Raw genomic sequence first — 21,197 nt, 5'->3', positions numbered from 1 at the left:
GCACTTTGGACACTCCTGGTTTAATGCGCCGACAATCCATCAAGCGGTGTGGCTTCATTGCTTACCAAAGTCGTACTAAAAACATTTTGACAGATTTTTGAGCGCCGTGTGCAATGTTCTATATTCTCAATGGAACATTTATAGTTTTGGTGTTATTTACTGGCGTCATCTTGCAGTTTACACGTATCTCTTATGTGTGACTGCCATCTACTGGTCACATTTATCATTACACCATTAACCAAATAAAATTGCCTCGAGGTTGGTAAACACAACCAGAATTATTCCGTACATTAGGCGCACCAGGTTATAAGGCGCACTGTCGATTATTTGAGAAAATGAAAGGATTTTAAATGCGCCTTATAGTCCGAAAAATACGGTGATATATGAATTAATAAATAAGAAATAGCGATTGTTAAAAGACCGTAATTGACGCTGTGGTGCATTTGTTTACATGTGAGTTGAAAAATAAAGCTAACGTAGATCCACGCTGATGTCCGTGTCTCCTCTACTTAACAGTCATAAAAAGAGGACAACCCTCCCAAATATATTAATCCAATCCATCCATCCATCCATCCATTTTCTACCGCTTGTCCCTTTTGGGGTTGCGGGGGAGCCTATCTCAGCAATCCACTTGATTTGTATAGCACATTTAAACAACACAAATGTTTCCAAAGTGCTGCACAACAATATTAAAAACAATCCTTAGCTCCACCAATGACTGAATAAAAACAAAAAATAAATAAATATAAAAACAATATAAAAACAATATAAAAATAAATACGATTAAAAACGATTTTAAAGGGTAAAACCAATTAAAACAATAAACAAAAAACACAGAGGTCCACACAACTCACATAGACATACATCCATTCATACTTTATATTACTTTACTTTCACCTAAAAAACACTCTTATTTAAAGGCCTACTGAAATGATTTTTTTTTATTCAAACGGGGATAGCAGATCCATTCTATGTGTCATACTTGATCATTTCGCGATATTGCCATATTTTTGCTGAAAGGATTTAGTAGAGAACATTGACGATAAAGTTCGCAACTTTTGGTCGCTGATATAAAAAGCCTTGCCTGTACCGGAAGTAGCGTGACGTCACAGGTTGAAAGACTCCTCACATTTCCCCATTGTTTACACCAGCAGCGAGAGCGATTCGGACCGAGAAAGCGACGATTACCCCATTAATTTGAGCGAGGATGAAAGATTCGTGGATGAGGAACGTTAGAGTGAAGGACTAGAGTGCAGTGCAAGACATATCTTTTTTCGCTCTGACCGTAACTTAGGTACAAGCTAGCTCATTGGATTCCACACTCTCTCCTTTTTCTATTGTGGATCACGGATTTGTACTTTAAACCACCTCGGATACTATATCCTCTTGAAAATGAGAGTCGAGAACGCGAAATGGACATTCACAGTGACTTTTATCTCCACGACAATACATCGGCGAAACACTTTAGCTACAGAGCTAACGTGATAGCATCGGGCTTAACTGCATCTAGAAACAAAATAAATAAACCCCTGACTGGAAGGATAGACAGAAAATCAACAATACTATTAAACCATGGACATGTAACTACACGGTTAATGCTTTCCAGCCTGGCGAACCTTAACAATGCTGTTGCTAACGACGCCATTGAAGCTAACTTAGCAACCGGACCTCACAGAGCTATGCTAAAAACATTAGCTATCCACCTACGCCAGCCAGCCCTCATCTGCTCATCAACACCCGTGCTCACCTGCGTTCCAGCGATCGACGCCGCGACGAAGGACTTCACCCGATCACATATGCGGTCGGTGAGACAGAGGAAGTTAAGGTGAGTTCGGCGGCTGGCGCGTCTGCTATCCATGTCTGTCCTCCTGGTTGTGTTGCCGTACTCCGCCGCTAATACACCGTTCCCACCTACAACTTTCTTCTTTGCAGTCTTCATTGTTCATTAAACAAATTGCAAAAGATTCACCAACAAAGATGTCCAGAATACTGTGGAATTTTGAGATGAAAACAGAGATTTTTTGTATAGGATTCAATGTGTCCGCATACTTCCTGTTTCAACGATTGACGTCACGCGCATACGTCATCATACATAAACATTTTCAACCGGAAGTTTAGCGGGAAATTTAGAATTGCACTTTATAAGTTAACCCGGCCGTATTGGCATGTGTTGCAATGTTAAGATTTCATCATTGATATATAAACTATCAGACTACGTGGTCGGTAGTAGTGGCTTTCAGTAGGCCTTTAAGGTGCTGTGACTTTTATTTTATTTTGTAGTAGTAGCAACTTCCTGCCGCTCAACATCCTTTGTTTTCACTTTATCGAAGTGTGCATGCAAGTGACTTCGAGGCAACATTGGGGCCACTTTGGGGCCACACTGGAGTCTGATTAAAAAAAACATCCCATTTGACTTGCAGTATAACAGTCAGATGGAAAAAAATCTGATCTAAAAAAAATCTGATTTGGGCCACTTTGGGCTGCAGTGTAAACATAGTCTAAATATAGTGTTGTAAACGTAATGGAACCTTGTGGCCATTCGGTTGCGTTTATCCATAAGAAAAACCTGAAATGAAAATGATCTGTTCCAGGGTCAAGCTGTGGCTATCATACAGTCAACATCGATGGTCATTTTTCCTCCTGTGTGCAATGGAAGGATCTTTTGTCTTTTAAAGCCAATGAAAAAGCAAAACACATTTGGAAAATCGATTTGAGACCAATTTTTCCCCACAATCTTTTGGTTGACTTTTGTCTGCTTGCACAGTAACCACAAAATAGTGCAGTTTGTACATAATGTAACGTTTATAGTATGATTTCCCAATACTCTTGTAAGTGTAGTTACTGCACATTTTCACTCATGTCATAATTCAAATACAGTAAGAAGGGGATTTCTATGGCCCCATTTGCAGCGGTTTACCTGACACATGAAACGTGTCAAATTGGGGCGTGCACTATCCACTTTAGATGCCAGATGGCAGCAGAGTGTTGAATATTTTAAAATGTGGTTTGTGGTAATCCCAACTTTAACCACAGCGTTAGTTGCTACGTAGAGGGGCGCTTGTCATCATTTTCAGCAGACTGCATTGCAAAATGATTAACCCCCCCTTCTTCCTCTCATGCGAGATCCACACAAAAATGGGGCTACATGAATCCCTTTGCTACTGTAATGTATTTTCTACCGGTATATTTTAGAAAGAGATATATACTGAACAAAAATATAAACGCAACACTTTTGTTTTTGCTCCCATTTTTCATTAGTTGAACTCAAAGATGTAAAACTTTGACTATATACACAAAATACCTATTCCTCACAAATCTGTCTAAATCTGTGTTAGTGAGCATTTCTTCTTTGCCAAGATAATCCATTATCTATTGCACAGGTGTGGCATATCAGGGTGCTGATTAAACATTATGATTATTGCACAGGTGTGCCTTAGGCTGCCCACCATAAAAGGCCACACTGAAATGTGCAGTTTTGCTTTATTGGGGGACTGGGGTTGGGTGTCAGAAAAGCAGTCAGTGTCGGAATAATCGTATCTAAGTTATCACAAAACTTTGTGTTACGTTGAGTTCAGCTCCCCCTGCGAGAGGACAAAAGCTGTCTTTGATCCTACCAAGCAGAAGGCTTGTAAAACTCCACTGTGTAGGCTGGGAAGCGACATGAAGTAGTCGGTTTCTTTCTTCTATTGTAATCCACAGAAAGATCTTGTCTTGACCCGAGATCTACAAAGCGGAGTGGAAGCAGGACCTGCCCAAGCTCCAGGCACCTCTTACTTTGAACTGTTTTACGACCTTTTCTTTGAACTGTCTTGTAACCTAAGGCGATGGCTGTTTACGACCCCCCCTCCCTTGGAAACAGCTGTTGCCATGTAATCAGGGAAAGTCCAAATAAAAGAGGAGGCGTACAACCTTTCGTCAGAGCGTGGTGACACTGTGCAAGGGTACAGGTGTACGCGTTTCTCCTCACTGAGCCAAATTTAATTCTGTCTCTGTTTAATTCCTTGCTTCTTGTCTTGTTTAATAGATGTCATCAGTGTTTGAACCTGACAGTCAGTATCTGGTGTGACCACCATTTGTCTCAGAGTGCAACACATCTCCTTGGCGTAGAGTTGATCAGGTTGTTGGGTGTGGCCTGTGGAATGTTGCTCCACTCCTATTCAATGGCTGTGCCAAGCGTGTTCCACTTCCTGCCAATATCCAGCAGCATCCCAAACATGCTCAATGGGTGACATGTCCGCTGGGTATGCTGGCCATGCAAGAACTGGGATGTTTTCCGCCTCCAGGAATTGTGTACAGATCCTTACAACATGGGGCTGTGCATTGTCATGCTGCAACATGAAGCCATGGTCTCGGTGAATGGCACAACAATGGGCCTCAGGATCTTGTACATTCAAAAGGCCATCAATTAAAACGCACATGCGTTTGTTGTCCATAACATACGCCTGCCTGCCTATACCACAACCCCACCCCCACCGTGGGCCACTCCATTCACAACGTTGACATCAGCAAACCGCTCTCCCACACGACGCCACACACGCTGTCTGCCGTCTGCCCTGAACAGTGAAAAAAAAACGGATTCATCCTTGAAGAGAACGCCTCTCCAACGACGGACTGCAGTCAGGTGGAGACCCCGATGACGACGAGCAGAAGAACTTCTCTGAGACAGTTTCTCACAGTTTGTGCAGAAATTATTTGGTTATGCAAACCAATTGTTGCAGCAGCTGTCCGGGTGGCTGGTCTTGGACGATCATGGAGGTGCACCTGCTGAATGTGGAGGTCCTGGGCTGGTGTGGTTAAATGTGGTTGTCAGGTTCAAACACTGATGACATCTATTAAACAGACAAGAAGCAAGGAATCATGCAGAGACAGAGTTCAATTTGGCTCAATGAGGAGAGACGTTTGGGATTACACGCTCAGTTACAATCTCCCACCACGCTCTGAGCTAACAGTCCCACATGCTCCTCTATTTATTTGGGAGGTCCCTGGTTACATCACTGAGGCCGCCTCCAAAAGGAGTGGCCACACATTTCATGCAAAGCATCTTCCAGTACGCACAATATGTGACGGAATGTGCTGGGGGCCTTGTGATTGCCTTGTCTCTGCTTCGTCTGCGTGCTGTCGTCTTATCTTCGTTGAGGTCCTAGAAGTCCTTGGCTGTTAGTGGGCTAAGACAAACAAAAGGCCTCATATGCCGTAGCTGATAACAAGTTTTGTCCTTGCACAGACAGAAAAAGTACAGCTTGAGCACAATAGCTAATAACTACAGCAACAGACTTTAAGCATAAGAGTTGTGTGATAACTTACACATAATTATTCTAACATTTGTCTGCGGTTGTGAGGCCGGTTGGATGTACTGCCAAATTCTCTGAAACGCTTTCGGAGGCGGCTTATGGTCGAGAAATGAACATTCAATTCACGGGCAAGAGCTCTGGTGGACTATCCTGCAGTCAGCATGCTAACTGCACGTGCCCTCAAAACTTCATCTGTGGCATTGTGCTGTGTGATAAAACTGCACATTTCAGAGTGGCATTTTATTGGGGGCAGCCTAAGGCACACCTGTGTAGTAACTAATGGATTATCTTGGCAAAGAAGAAATGCTCACTAACACAGATTTAGACTGATTTGTGAACAATATTTGAGAGGAATGGGTCTTTTGTGTATAGAGTAAACATTTTGCATCTGTGAGTCCTACTCATGAAAAATGGGAGCAAAACAAAAGTGTTACATTTATATTTTTGTTCAGTGTACATTTGAGGCAATACCGGTGCTGTAGCTGAGGAAGGTTCCGGCACACGGGACGGGTGGAAGCATGTTCGGCAGCGCACAATCACAGAGTACTTACAAGCAGACACAGTGTGTAGACAGAAAAGGGAGAACGGACGCATTTTGGCTTAAAAACTAAAGATAAAGGTGAAGTTATAACACTGAAACGCCCTCAGGAAGAGGTGCTTTAAGACATGGCTAGCTAGTTAGCAGCTAACGTCCATTCGCAGTCGGCAGTGTTTTAGCTACTTCTAAATCACTAATCCTCGCCTCCACGGCGACAAATAAAGTACGTTTCTTACAAGTATCATCCCTGCAGGACGAGGAATAGCTAAACATGCTTCACTACACACCGTAGGAGGATACAATAGCTCACCGGCGTCACAATGTAAACAAACGGCATGGGTGGATTGACACCTAACATCCACTGTAATGATACCAAGCACAATAGGGTATCTAGTCGATACTACTATGATTACATCGATATTTTTTAGCATCACAAAATCTTTTTTCGTTTTTTAAAAATGTACATTATGCTTATAAACTCAGGAAATATGTGCCTGGACACATGAGGACTTTGAATATGACCAATGTATGATCCTGTAACTACTTGGTATTGGATCGATACATAAATTTGTGGTATCATCCAAAACTGATGTAAACAACAGAAGAATAAGTGATTATTACATTTTAATAGAAGTGTAGATAGAACATGTTGAAATGGAAAATAAGCAGATATTAAAAGTAAATGAACAAATAGATTAATAATACATTTTTACAGCTTGTCCTTTATAATGTTGACAAAATAATGGAATGCTAAATGACACAATATGTTACTGCATATGGCAGCAGCTAAATTAAGGAGTCTTTGTTTGTTTACTTACTACTCAAAGACAAGTTGCAATAATAAATACATGTTTAAAGTACCCCAAGATTTTTTGTTAAAATAAAGCCATTATTCCAATTTTGTTGTGGTCCCCTATATTTTGAAAGGTATTGAAATACATTTTGGTACCGGTACCAAAATATGAGTACCGAGACAACCCTAGATAACACGTACAAATATGCATGAAAACACTCCTACGGACATCACACATGGGACGTGGTTGGGGGCGTGGTTAAGAGGGTAGGAGTATATTTACAGCTAGAATTCACCAACTCGAGTATTTCATACATATATATATATATATGTATGTATATATATATATATATATATATATATATATATATATATATATATATATATATATATATATATCTTGACTTTCAGTGAATTCTAGCTATATATATATATATATATATATATATATATATATATATATATATATATATATATATATATATATATATATATATATATATATATATATATATATTTATTTTATTATACATATAAATAAAATAAATACTTGAATTTCAGTGTTCCGGAGGCTATCCAGTAGATGGCAGTATTGTCCTGTTTAAGAGTGTCACAACATTGCTGTTTACGGCAGACGAACTGCTTTACGGTAGACGAAAACGTGATTGCTGTTGTTGTGTGTTGTTACCGCGCTGGGAGGACGTTAATGAAACTGCCTAACAATAAACCCACATAAGAAACCAATAACTCGCCCTCGATCATTCTACAGTTATAACGTGATTGGGCAGGCACGCTGTTTATATCGTGGGAAAGCGGACGTGAAAACAGACTGTCGCCGCTGTCCCCACTCAGGTCCGCATTGAGCTGGAGGGGGCGTGGCCTCCAGCTACGGCTGAATTCCGGGAGTTTATCGGGAGAAAATTTCTTCCGGGAGGTTATCGGGAGAGGCGCTGAATTCCGGGAGTCTCCCGGTAAAACCGGGAGGGTTGGCAAATATGGACAAGATCTTCCTGTGGATTACAATAGATCAAAGAAACCAACACCTTCATGTCGCTTCCTATCCTACACAGTGGAGTTTTACAAGCTTTTTGCTTGGTAAGATCAAAGACAGCTTTTGTCTGCTCGCCGGGAACTCGTGGAAACACAAAGTTTTGTGATAACTTAGATACAATTATTATTATTATAGTTCAAAACGTAGAAAAAAAAAGTAGTGGCTTATAGTCCGGAATTTAGGGTATTTGTCCATTCAATTATGAAGTATTGAGCCAATCAGCATCACCTGGCCAGCCCCAACTGCAAAGCATGAACCCTCCACTCAGTGAACAAAATGCTAGAGAATCAAAGAGCAAAGAGAAAACGTCATGCAGTAGAAAAGGTCTTTGTGCAGTGATTTGCATGCTGTCATTTCCCAAACACCGACATCCCTCGCCATACACACAACCAAGTGTTCAATTGTTAACGTTTTCTTCCTCTTCATAATTGTAGCGCAGATTGAATCTTTTGAAGCCAAACACAAAACACAGTTTATTCATAATCACTTCCATTTCCATACCTGGTGACATCTTTTCCTTCTTCAAGATTGTTCTGGAAGGCGCCAGCGTCACGCCTGCAGTACATCCATCTGCGACGAAGAAGATAAAAACAAAAACACGCCACAAAAGTTTACTCTTAGTTCGGCTTGCTTCCTCGCAAGGTCAGAGTCAGCTGTCAAATTGAAAGTGGGCAGTCCAAAATGCATTTGTTGATCGACACGTTTAGCAGACATGAGCTGGTGTTCACTGGGAGGAAACATATGTCATTATAACACATTTTAAGTACATGCCAGGGCAAGAAGCTCTAATAGTGACAAATGGCTGTGTGGATTTCAACAGCAGCGTGTTAGTAAAAGGAGCTGACCTTGGTGCTGAGTGCTGGCCCACAAAGTAGGTCTTTTCAGGATGTAAATCAACTCATTAGATCAGGACTCAAATCCTGTATTACATATACATCAAATCATCATAACATAACATTATCTGAATTAAATATAAGCCTACAAATATAAACGGAAAATGAGGCTAATCTTAGGCTAAACAGTTACACGCACAATTATTAAAATATATTTTATACTTGCCAGACATGTTCTTGTATCTGCACAAGCTACAGAACCCAAAACCAGTGAAGTTGGCACGTTGTGTAAATGGTAAATAAAAACAGAATACAATGATTTGCAAATCCTTTTCAACTTATATTCAATTGAATAGACTGCAAAGACAAGATACTTAATGTTCCAACTGAGAAACAATGTTTTTTTTTTTGCAAATATGGCAGCGACACGTTGCAAAAAAGTTGTCACAGGGGCATTCTTACCACTGTGTTACATGGCCTTTCCTTTTAACAACACTCAGTAAACGTTTGGGAACTGAGGAGACACATTTTTGAAGCTTTTCAGGTGGAATTATTTCCCATTCTTGCTTGATGTACAGCTTAAGTTGTTCAACAGTCCGGGGGTCTCCGTTGTGCTATTTTACACTTCATAATGCGCCACACATTTTCAATGGGAGACAGGTCTGGACTACAGGCAGGCCAGTCTAGTACCCGCACTCTTTTACTATGAAGCCACGCTGTTGTAACACGTGGCTTGGCATCGTCTTGCTGAAATAAGCAGGGGCGTCCATGGTAACGTTGCTTGGATGGCAACATATGTTGCTCCGAAACCTGTATGTACCTTTCAGCATTAATGGTGCCTTCACAGATGTGTAAGTTACCCATGCCTTGGGCACTAATACACCCCCATACCATCACAGATGCTGGCTTTTCAACTTTGCGCCTGTAACAGTCCGGATGGTTCTTTTCCTCTTTGGTCCGGAGGACACAACGTCCACAGTTTCCAAAAACTATTTGAAATGTGGACTCGTCAGACCACAGAAAACTTTTCCACTTTGCATCAGTCCATCTTAGATTAGCTCGGGCCCAGCGAAGCCGGCGGCGTTTCTGGGTGTTGTTGATAAATGGCTTTTGTTTTGTATAGAAGAGTTTTACCTTGCACTTACAGATGTAGCGACAAACTGTAGTTACTGACAGTGGTTTTCTGAAGTGTTTCTGAGCCCATGTGGTGATATCCTTTACACACTGATGTCGCTTTTTGATGCAGTACCGCCTGAGGGATCGGAGGTCTGTAATATCGTCGCTTATGTGCAGTCATTTCTCCAGATTCTCTGAACCTTTTGATGATATTACGGACCGTAGATGGTGAAATCCCTAAATTCCTTGCAATAGCTGGTTGAGAAATATTGTTCTTAAACTGTTTGACAATTTGCTCACACATTTGTTCACAAAGTGGTGACCCTCGCCCCATCCTTGTTTGTGAATGACTGAGCATTTCATGGAATCTACTTTTATACCCAATCATGGCACCCACCTGTTCCCAATTAGCCTGTTCAGCATTCCTCAACTTTCTCAGTCGTTTTTGTCACTTGTGCCAGCTTTTTGGAAACATGTTGCAGGCATCAAATTCCAAATGAGCTGATATTTGCAAAAAACAACAAAGTTTTCCAGTTCGAACATTAAGTATATTGTCTTTGCAGTCTATTCAATTGAATATAAGTTGAAAAGGATTTGCAAATCATTGTATTCTGTTTTTATTTACCATTTACACAACGTGACAACTTCACTGGTTTTGGGGTTTGTAGATCTGGGTCAAAAAAAGTGCCGTTACAAAGATAATAATGTTTAGTTTTTTTATTTTAAACATTAGTTTATTGGATTTTTGACTTATTCAGCCCAGAAATACAACTTAACACATGTCATATGTTCTCATTTCTCCCCCAAACAAGTAACCCACAACAATTATATATAAAATAAAAACATAACAATTTAAATTACAGGCAAATATTGACATGAAGCACTCCTGAATGTCCCCAACATGCTGCAGCAATACGCAAAAGCAGACAAAAGGCTCATCAATTATCTAAATAGTGTTAAGTTTTGATGGACACCGTCAGAAAGGCACAGTTGTACTTCGCTTTTTGACAAACATTTCCGACAGAAATTCGCATATCGTCTGCGATGTCGTACAGATAAAGACTGTGCAAGACAAACTCAGTACACACAAAAAAATGCTGGGTTATTTTGATAACCCAATTTATGAGTTGCGAGTGTTGGATTACATTTTGGAGTTATTTTTATGCAGAGCAATCAATTTTTTGGGTTTAAAGGGTATTATTTTAACTCAATTCCTGGGTTTTCAAAACTATGGGTAAAAGGCTTTTTTTTTTATTAAGAAGTTACTTTTTTCTTGAGGGGAATTTTATTATGGATTAATGTCATGAACATTATTTACAATTAGATATGTCCGATAATATCGGCCTGACGATATTTTTGGCCGATAAATGCTTTAAAATGTAATATCGAAAATTATCGGTATCGGTTTCAACCACCCGATTTTCCCGGGAGACTCCCGAATTTCAGTGCCCCTCTCGAAAATCTCCCGGGGCTACCATTCTCCCGATTTCCACCCGGACAACATTATTGGGGGCGTGCCTTAAAGGTTTTATCGTCCTCTACAACCTGTCGTCACGTCCGCTTTACCTCCATACAAACAGCGTGCCGGCCCAGTCACATAATATATGCAGCTTTTACACACACACACAAGTGAATGCCATGCATACTTGGTCAACAACCATACAGGTCACACTGAGGGTGGCCGTAGAAACAACTTTAACACTGTTACAAATATGCGCCACACTGTGAACCCACACCAAACAAGAATGAAAAACACATTTCGGGAGAACATCCGCACCGTAACACAACATAAACACTACAGAACAAATACCCAGAACCCCTTGCAGCACTAACTCTTCCGGGACGCTACAATATACACCCCCGCTACCACCAAACCCCGCCGACCTCAAACCCCACAATCAAGGAGGTAACGGGTTCCATTTGTAGTCTTTGGTATGACTCGGCCGGGGTTTGAACTCACAACCTACCGATCTCAGGGCGGACACTCTAACCACTAGGCCACTAATAAAGTTGACTTTGGAATATTTAGGAGCGAGGAAATTTCACGACAGGATTTGTTGCACAGGTGGCATCCTGTGACAGTTCCACGCTGGAAATCACTGAGAGCGGCCCATTCTTTCACAAATGCTTGTAGAAACAGTCTCCATGCCTAAGTGCTTGATTTTATACACCGGGCCATGTGATTAGGGCAGTGTTTTTCAACCTTTTTTGAGCCAAGGCACATTTTTTGCGTTGAAAAAATCCGGCAGAAATCATTAAAAAACAAAACTCAGTTGACAGTAAAAAGGCGTTGTCGCAATTGTTAGATATGACTTTAAACCAGGGGTGGGCAATTAATTTTTTACCGGGGGCCGCATGAGCAACCCGAGCACTGCTGGAGGGCCACATCGACAATATTTCAATTAAATTTTGCTCAATATTATTTTTGATATATACCGTAAGATAAATAATAATAATAATAATAATTAATAATAATAGTAATACTTCAACATAGTGTGTGTAACAACATTCCATGACTGATATAAATAAATTAACATTAATAATAAATGACAGTAAAATAAGCACACGTATGACTGAGGAGTCATAGTGTAACTTTGTGTGGTGTTTGAGCTGTCCGACTTTTTGTGTGGCCATAAACGCACCAGTGGTTTAGTCGTATGCGTGTTGGTAACAGATGACAAGTTGGTTTTGGCCTGGTTTGTACGGCAGAAAATGACTAGTTTTTCGAGATAGAAGTGTTTTACTCATGTTTTTGGTGTGGTTATGGCCGAATATAAACAGTTTTGCTCAATAAAGTGATCGATATAATTCCTGTCCTCGAAGCATCTCGATAGACGCTACAATAATTGAACGGTGTTGACGAACACCGTTAGGGCCGCTTGTTGTCACTGTCACTCAAAGTTGCATTACAAAATTACATAGAATAAATATGTTTATTTTGTTTAGAATTCAGATGGGATTTGATTTGGTGCGCGGCATATATTTGCTGCGCGCAGCGGACGCTTGAGCAGTGCGCAATTGCGCAGGCGCGCACCTTAGAGGGAACGTTGCTTGGCAGTCCATGTCTTGTTGAAAACACGCCATTCTTCATCAACTTTTCTCTTTTTAGCGTCTCGGGTGTAAACCGTGCATCACTTGTCGCTGTGCACCTTCACTCACAGGTTACACACGGACACACGCCCATAAATAATACTTTTCAAAATAAAAGCAGCACAGTTGTATTGCGCGCACGACATAGATGCTTTTTCAACTTTATTTTGTAATTTGTGATTGCAGCTGTTCACATTCACTCACAATCACGCACACGCATACGTCCACACGGAAGTAATACAAATAACGATTTTCAAAACAAAAGCAGCACCGTTGTATTGCACACTCGACATAGATACTTTTTAAAATTTATTTTGTAATTTATAATTGGCCTCACGCGGGCCGGACAGGGACGCACAAAGGGCCGGATGTGGCCCGCGGGCCGCAGAATGCCCAGGTCTGCTTTAAACCATAACCAAGCATGCATCACTATAGCTCTTGTCTCAAAGTAGGTGTACTGTCACCACCTGTCACATCACCCCCTGACTTATTTTGAGTTTTTTGATGTTTTCCTGTATGTAGTGTTTTAGTTCTTGTCTTGCGCTCCTATTTTGGTGTTTTTTTCTCTTTTTTTAGTATTTTCCTGCAGCATTTTCATGTCTTCCTTTGAGCGATATTTCCCGCACCTACTTTGTTTTAGCAATCAAGAATATTTCAGTTGTTTTTATCCTTTTTTGTGGGGACATTGTTGATTGTCATGTCATGTTCGGATGTACATTGTGGACGCCGTCTTTGCTCCACAGTAAGTCTTTGCTGTCGTCCAGCATTCTGTTTTTGTTGACTTTGTAGCCAGTTCAGTTCTGCATAGCCTTCCCTAAGCTTCAATGCCTTTTCTTAGGAACACTCACCTTTTGTTTATTTTTGGTTTAAGCATTAGAAACCTTTTTACCTGCACACTGCCTTCCGCTGTTTCCGACATCTACGAAGCAATTAGCTACCGGCTGCCACCTACTGATATGGAAGAGTATTACACGGTTACTCTGCCGAGCTCTAGACAGCACTGATATTCAACAACAACACGTCATTTGCAGACTATAATTACTGGTTTGTAAAAAATATTTTTAACCCAAATAGGTGAAATTAGATCATCTCCCACGGCACACCAGACTGTATCTCACGGCACACTAGTGTGTCGCGGCACACACAGTGGTTGAAAAACACTGGATTAGGGCACCTGATTCTCATCATGGGGCGGTATAGCTCGGTTGGTAGAGTGGCCGTGCCAGCAACTTGAGGGTTCCAGGTTCGATCCCCGCTTCCGCCATCCTAGTCACTACCGTTGTGTCCTTGGGCAAGACACTTTACCCACCTGCTCCCAGCGCCACCCTAAGTTTAAATGTAACTTAGATATTGGGTTTCACTATGCAAAGCGCTTTGAGTCACTAGAGAAAAAGCGCTATATAAATATAATTAACTAACTAACATCATTTGATGTTCAGAACATTCAGAAGCTGCAAAACATACAGAATAGTGCTGCTCGGATCCTGATGAGAGTGCGGAAATATGACCATAATCACACCAATTCTCAAATCCCTTCACTGGCTTCCTGTTCCACTCAGGATTGAATACAAAGTCTCCCGACTAACCCACCAGTGCCTCCATGGAAATGCTCCCCTCTACCTCAAAGAACTACTCACCCCCAAATCCTCCACACGACACCTCCGCTCCGGACAGGCTAACCTCCTCCAACCTCCGAGGACAAAGCTGCGAACAATGGGAGACCGGGTTTTCTGCTCCGCCGCTCCCAGTCTGTGGAACGCTCTCCCTGACCACCTGAGGGCACCACAGACTGTGGATGCTTTTAAAAAAGGCTTAAAAACCCTTCTTTTTAAAAAAGCCTTAATTTTTTTAGATATATGCATACTAGAGATGTACGATAATATCGGCCTGCCGATATTATCGGCCGATAAATGCCTTAAAATGTAATATCGGAAATTATCGGTATCGTTTTTTTTTTTTAATCGGAATCGTTTTTTTTTTTTTTTTTTTTTTTTAAATCAACATAAAAAACACAAGATACACTTACAATTAGTCCACCAAGCCAAAAAACCTCCCTCCCCCATTTACACTCATTCACACAAATCCACATCCATTTTCTTCCGCTTATCCTAGGTCGGGTCGCGGGGGCAGCAGCCTAAGCAGGGAAGCCCAGACTTCCCTCTTCCCAGCCACTTCGTCCAGCTCCTCCCGGGGGATCCCGAGGCCTTCCCAGGACAGCCGGGAGAGATAGTCTTCCCAACGTGTCCTGGGTCTTCCCCGTGGCCTCCTACCGGTCGGACGTGCCCGAAACACCTCCCTAGGGAGGCGTTCGGGTGGCATCCTGACCAGATGCCCGAACCACCTCATCTGGCTCCTCTCCATGTGGAGGAGCAGCGGCTTTACTTTGAGCTCCTCACCCCCCCCCCCCCCTCCCCCCAGATGGCAGAGCTTCTCACCTCTAAGGGAGAGCCCCGCCACCCGGCGGAAGAAACTCATTTCGGCCGCTTGTACCCGTGATCTTGTCCTTTCGGTCATGACCCAAAGCTCATGACCATAGGTGAGGATGGGAACGTAGATCGACCGGTAAATCGAGAGCTTTGCCTTCCGGTTCAGGTCCTTCTTCTTCTGTTATTAATATTCTGGTTCCTACATTATATATCAATATATATCAATACAATCTGCAAGGGATACAGTCCGTAAGCACACATGATTGTGCGTGCTGCTGGTCCACTAATACCTTTAACAGTTCATTTTACTCATTTTCATTAATTACTAGTTTCTATGTAACTGTTTTTATATTGTTTTACTTTCTTTTTTATTTAAGAAAATGGTTTTAATTTATTTATCTTATTTTATTTTATAATTTTTTTTAAGAAGTACCTTATCTTCACCATGCCTGGTTGTCCAAATTAGGCATAATAATGTGTTAATTCCACGACTGTATATATCGGTATTGGTTGATATCGGTATCTGTAATTAAGAGTTGGACAATATCGGAATATCGGATATCGGCAAAAAGCCATTATCGGACATCCCTAATGCATGCTAGTTCTAGCTATTTGGCTGCACTGTAAAAAAAAATTCTCAAGCTCAAGCCCCCCTAAAATATTCTTAAGCCCCCCTAAATAATTTGGTGTTATATTTATTATTATTTTATTTAATTTTAAGTTTTTTTTTACAAATACATGCTGACATATTCATTATAAAGTTGCCCGAATATGAGTTTAAATAAATAATCATATAACTTGTCATTATTCACTCAGTTTCCCCTCACTTCATAGCGTAAATCACCAAAAATGATTCCCGGGCGCGGCAACGCTGCTGCCCACTGCTCCCCTCATCTCCCAGGTGGTGAACAAGGGGATGGGTCAAATGCAGAGGACAAATTTCACCACACCGAGTGTGTGTGTGACAATCATTGGTACTTTAAGGTAGAGAGCCCCTTTAGTGTGTCTGTATCCAATCCATTCCACTTGTTCATATAGAAAATACCCACATCACTCAAAATCCAGTCCGCATTTTCTCTGCGACCTTGCTTGCGGTCCTTGGACTTGTTCATATAGAAAATGCCCACAGCACTCTTGTAGAATCTATATAAAGTAATATACATTAGCCTAATGTTAAAATAATGAAAAAAACATAATTAAATATATTTGTTTTATTGTATTGTTACATTAATAGCTGTTGTATTTTTATAGGATGGCTTGTTAAACATTTCATAGGATTTTCAGAGGGAGGAAAAACCAAGACATTTAATATAAAATGTCAAATGAAGAAGAAAAAAAAAGGTTAAAAGCCATCTTCCCGGGGAGCATTTAATTTCGTTTCGTGCATTTTTTAAAATAATAATAATAACAAGTCTTTGTTAGCCGTTTGTGAAGTTTTGTGCTCTACGTTTGCTCCCGTCCTGTGCATCTCCTGGGGTCTAAGCCCCCCCTGTCCTTAAAAGCTAGTGACGCCCCTGCCGTGGTGCAAAAAAGGTTGTGGACCACTGCTATATTGCCATTAATCATCCACGGTTTAGCGTGCCCCCTCCCCGCGTGACGACTATTCCCCAGCAGGTCTTTGCCGGGAGAAAGTGTTTCCACGGTGCGCGTCACAGTGCTGACATCAGCAGCGCGCTTAAATACCCGCACAGGAGAGCGCGTACGCGTAAACAGGCGCGCCTTCATGCGGGATAGAAACACGCGTGGAAGCCACCAAGTCTCACTTCCCATCATGTGTCCGTGGGATGAACACTTTCCCCACCACGGGCTCGTTCAACTTTAAAAAGAAAGTTCCCTTTTCGCCCTTTCGTTATGATCAACGACACGAACGGTTCCGAGCCGCCCCACAACCACAGCGCGTTCCCCACGCTGCGGCTGGAGTCCAAGTCCCTGGTCACCTCGGCCACGATGTTCGGCGTGGGCGTGCTGGGGAACCTGATCGCCATCGTGGTGCTGTGCGTGTCCAAGAAGGAGCAGAAGGAGACCACCTTCTACACGCTGGTGTGCGGCATGGCCATCACGGACCTGCTGGGGACGTGCTTCACCAGCCCGGTGGTGATCGCCACCTACGTGGCCGGCCGCTGGCCCGGCGGCACGCCGCTGTGTCACTTCTTCTCCTTCTCCATGCTCTTCTTCGGCTCGGCGGGCATGTCCATCCTGTGCGCCATGGCCGTGGAGAGGTACCTGGCCATCAACCACGCCTACTTCTACTCGCAGCACATAGACAGAACCATGGCCCGCTTCGCGCTCCTCGCCGCCTACTTGGCCAACATCGTGCTGTGCATCATGCCCAGCTTCGGCTTCGGCCGGCACGTCAGACACGTCCCGGGGACTTGGTGCTTCCTGGACTGGAGGGCGACGGATGCGCTCGGCGCCTGCTACTCCTTCCTGTACGGCGGCGTGATGCTGCTGCTCATCGCCGTCACCGTGCTGTGCAACCTGGCCGTCTGCCGGTCTCTGGTGGGCATGAACCAGAGGACCGGGATTGTCCGGGCGGAGGTGTGCGAGCAGGGGGGGTCGCGGCGCCGCTTTCCGCGACTGCAGTCCGTCACCTCGGCGGCGGAGATCCAAATGTTCTGGCTGCTCGTTTTCATGACCATCGTTTTCCTGGTGTGCTCCATCCCTCTGGTGGTAAGGACTAATAATCCCCTCAAATGTGCAATATTATTAACCTATTATTACCTTTTATTTCACTCCTTACTTTTATTACCTCTATTTCACTTCTTACTATTATTATCTCTCTTTCACTTCTTACTATTTTTACCTCTATTTCACTTCTTACTATTATTACCTCTATTTCACTTCTTACTACAAACCCCGTTTCCATATGAGTTGGGAAATTGTGTTAGATGTAAATATAAACGGAATGCAATGATTTGCAAATTCTTTTCAACCCATATTCAATTGAATGCACTACAAAGACAAGATATTTGATGTTTAAACTCATAAACTTTTTTTTTTTTGCAAATAATAATTAACTTAGAATTTCATGGCTGCAACATGTGCCAAAGTAGTTGGGAACACCACTGTGTTACATCACCTTTTCTTTTAACAACACTCAATAAACGATTGGGAACTGAGGAAACTAATTGTTGAAGCTTTGAAAGTGGAATTCTTTCCCATTCTTGTTTTATGTAGAGCTTCAGTCGTTCAACAGTCCGGGGTCTCCGCTGTCGTATTTTACACTTCATAATGCGTCACACATTTTCGATGGGAGACAGGTGTGGACTGCAGGCGGAAAGTACCCGCACTCTTTTTTTACGTAGCCACGCTGTTGTAACACGTGCTGAATGTGGTTTGGCATTGTCTTGCTGAAATAAGCAGGGGCGTCCATGGTAACGTTGCTTGGATGGCAACATATGTTGCTCCAAAACCTGTATGTACCTTTCAGCATTAATGGCGCCTTCACAGATGTGTAAGTTACCCATGTCTTGGGCACTAATACACCCCCATACCATCACAGATGCTGGCTTTTCAACTTTGCGCCTATAATATGGTTCTTTTCCTCTTTGGTCCGGAGGACACAACATCCACAGTTTCCAAAAACAATTTTAAATGTGGACTCGCCAGACCACAGGACACTTTTCCACTTTGCGTCAGTCCATCTTAGATGAGCTCGGGCCCAGCTTAGCGTTTCTGGGTGTTGTTGATAAATGGCTTTCGCTTTGCAGAGTAGAGTTTTAACTTTCACTTACAGATGTAGCGGCGAACTGTAGTTACTGACAGTGGGTTTCTGAAGTGTTCCTGAGCCCATGTGGTGATATCCTTTACACACTGATGTCGCTTTTTGATGCAGTACAGTCTGAGGGATCGAAGGTCTGTAATATCATCGCTTACGTGCAGTGATTTATCCAGATTCTCTGAACCTTTTGATATTCCAGACCGTAGATGGTGAAATCCCTGAATTCCTTGCAATAGCTCATTTATACCCAATCATGGCACCCACCTGTTCCCAATTAGCCTGTTCACCTGTGGGATGTTCCAAATAAGTGTTGGATGAGCTTTCATCAACTTTCTCAGTCTTTTTTGAAACATGTTGCAGGCATCAAATTCCAAATGAGCTAATATTTACAAAAAATAACCACGTTTTCCAGTTCGAACATTAAGTATCTTGTCTTTGCAGTCTATACAATTGAATATAAGTTGAAAAGGATTAGCAAATCATTGTATTCTGTTTTTATTTACAACGTGCCAACTTCACTGGTTTTGGGGTTTGTACTTAAATCAAGTGATTCTTTGACGCACCACTAGATGGAGCCCGTGTACCACTACTGGTAATTGGATTGGCACCAAAACCAGCTAAAATATTATCAACCATTATCAAAATTGAAGTTTTCCACCTAAGAATCCACTTCTGCCAAGATTACTGTAACCCTATTGGACTAATTACTTGACCGTGTGTACATTTCCATCTGCACAAAAAAGTACAGGTACATGCTATAAATAGTGAAACCAAAACAGTACATATGATTGTACAACCACAAACTATACACCAGGCCTATTCAACTGGCGGTTCAGGGGCCAAATCCAGTGTTCTGTTGAATTGAGCTACCTAACCCTACTGAGCATGTGCTAAAGATGTTCTCAGGTCAAATATTCATTGAAATGAGCTACTGACTTTGCCACTGAGGCTACAAGCAAGTAGTCCTGTGCAATATGGCCTAAAAAAAACATGTTAATATTGGATTTAGGATTGTGTCCGATTTTTCCCCTATTTTTTATAGAAACCAATGAATACATGATAGAGATTAAAATAATTTGTGTTTTTTATTTGATCAAAAAGTAGTAGAATTGACACTATATCTCATTCTCAGCACAATTTTAATTTGTATAATGTTGTTTTTTCCAGACCAGATGTAAATTGTACTTTTTATGGAATCATTTCCAAAGAACTAAATTAAGTGCTTCCTTAATTTATACTAGAGATGTCCGATAATATCGGACTGCCGATATTATCGGCCGATAAATGCTTTAAAATGTGATATCGGAAATTATCGGTATCGGTTTCAAAAAGTAAAATGTATGACTTTTTAAAACGCCGCTGTACGGAGTGGTACACGGACGTAGGGAGAAGTACAGAGCGCCAATAAACCTTAAAGGCACTGCCTTTGCGTGCCGGCCCAATCACATATATCTACGGCTTTTCACACACACACACAAGTGAATGCAAGCATACTTGGTCAACAGCCATACAGGTCACACTGAGGGTAGCCGTATAAACAACTTTAACACTGTTACAAATATGCGCCACACTGTGAACCCACACCAAACAAGAATGACAAACACATTTCGGGAGAACATCCGCACCGTAACACCACATAAACACAACAGAACAAATACCCAGAACCCCTTGCAGCACTAACTCTTCCCGGACGCTACAATATACACCCCCCCCCACCTCAACCCCGACCACCTCAACCTCCTCATGCTCTCTCAGGGAGAGCATGTCCCAAATTCCAAGCTGCTGTTTTGATAATAAATATGGCAGTGCCATGTTGTCATTTTTTTCCATAACTTGAGTTGATTTATTTTGGAAAACCTTGTTACATTGTTTAATGCATCCAGCGGGGCATCACAACAAAATTAGGCATAATAATGTGTTAATTCCACGACTGTATATATCGGTATCGGTTGATATCGGAATCGGTAATTAAGAGTTGGACAATATCGGAATATCGGATATCGGCAAAAATCCATTATCGGACATCTCTAATTTATACTTCTGTCTTAAATAAAATACTTCCGTTACAAAAACGTAGCATAGCACATAATCATCTCCCACAGTGAGATGAATAGAGTGCAAACTTAAAACTTCTGCCTAGGATAACAAACATTTGTAAACAAAAATGTAGTATTAAACATTGCATGCAAATAAATCATCAAGTAAAACATTGAGAAGTCTGTAGTTTTAGTAAGTGCAGTTTAGTATGTGCAGCGCGACTGCTTGCACTTCACTTGTGTCAATGATTCCACCACAGTAAGCTGCTTTTTAGCTCGAGTTCGTTGTTGTTGCGGTCTTA

At 41.8% G+C, this 21,197-nt stretch overlaps 1 protein-coding gene and 1 long non-coding RNA gene across 3 annotated transcripts in view; one reads left to right on the top strand and one right to left on the bottom strand.

The window, feature by feature from the left end:
- The window catches only part of LOC133630653 (uncharacterized), a 74,564-nt gene that overhangs the window by 36,540 nt on the left and 16,827 nt on the right, over window positions 1-21,197 (bottom strand). For both annotated transcript variants that reach the window (XR_009821311.1, XR_009821312.1), the window contains exon 4: window positions 8,175-8,243. This is a non-coding gene — a long non-coding RNA (uncharacterized LOC133630653). The remainder of the gene's footprint in view (window positions 1-8,174; window positions 8,244-21,197) is intronic.
- The window catches only part of ptger4c (prostaglandin E receptor 4 (subtype EP4) c), a 16,035-nt gene continuing 11,819 nt past the window's right edge, over window positions 16,982-21,197 (top strand). The window contains exon 1 of the mRNA XM_062022263.1: window positions 16,982-17,808. Coding sequence (XP_061878247.1) covers window positions 16,990-17,808 — 819 coding nt within the window. The 5' untranslated portion in view covers window positions 16,982-16,989. The remainder of the gene's footprint in view (window positions 17,809-21,197) is intronic.

The sequence above is a fragment of the Entelurus aequoreus genome, linkage group LG16 (assembly GCF_033978785.1).
Source record: "Entelurus aequoreus isolate RoL-2023_Sb linkage group LG16, RoL_Eaeq_v1.1, whole genome shotgun sequence".
Classification (NCBI taxonomy): Eukaryota; Metazoa; Chordata; class Actinopteri; order Syngnathiformes; family Syngnathidae; genus Entelurus; species Entelurus aequoreus.
Note: the sequence above shows the minus strand (reverse complement) of the source record. Positions and strands in the feature narration are given on the sequence as shown.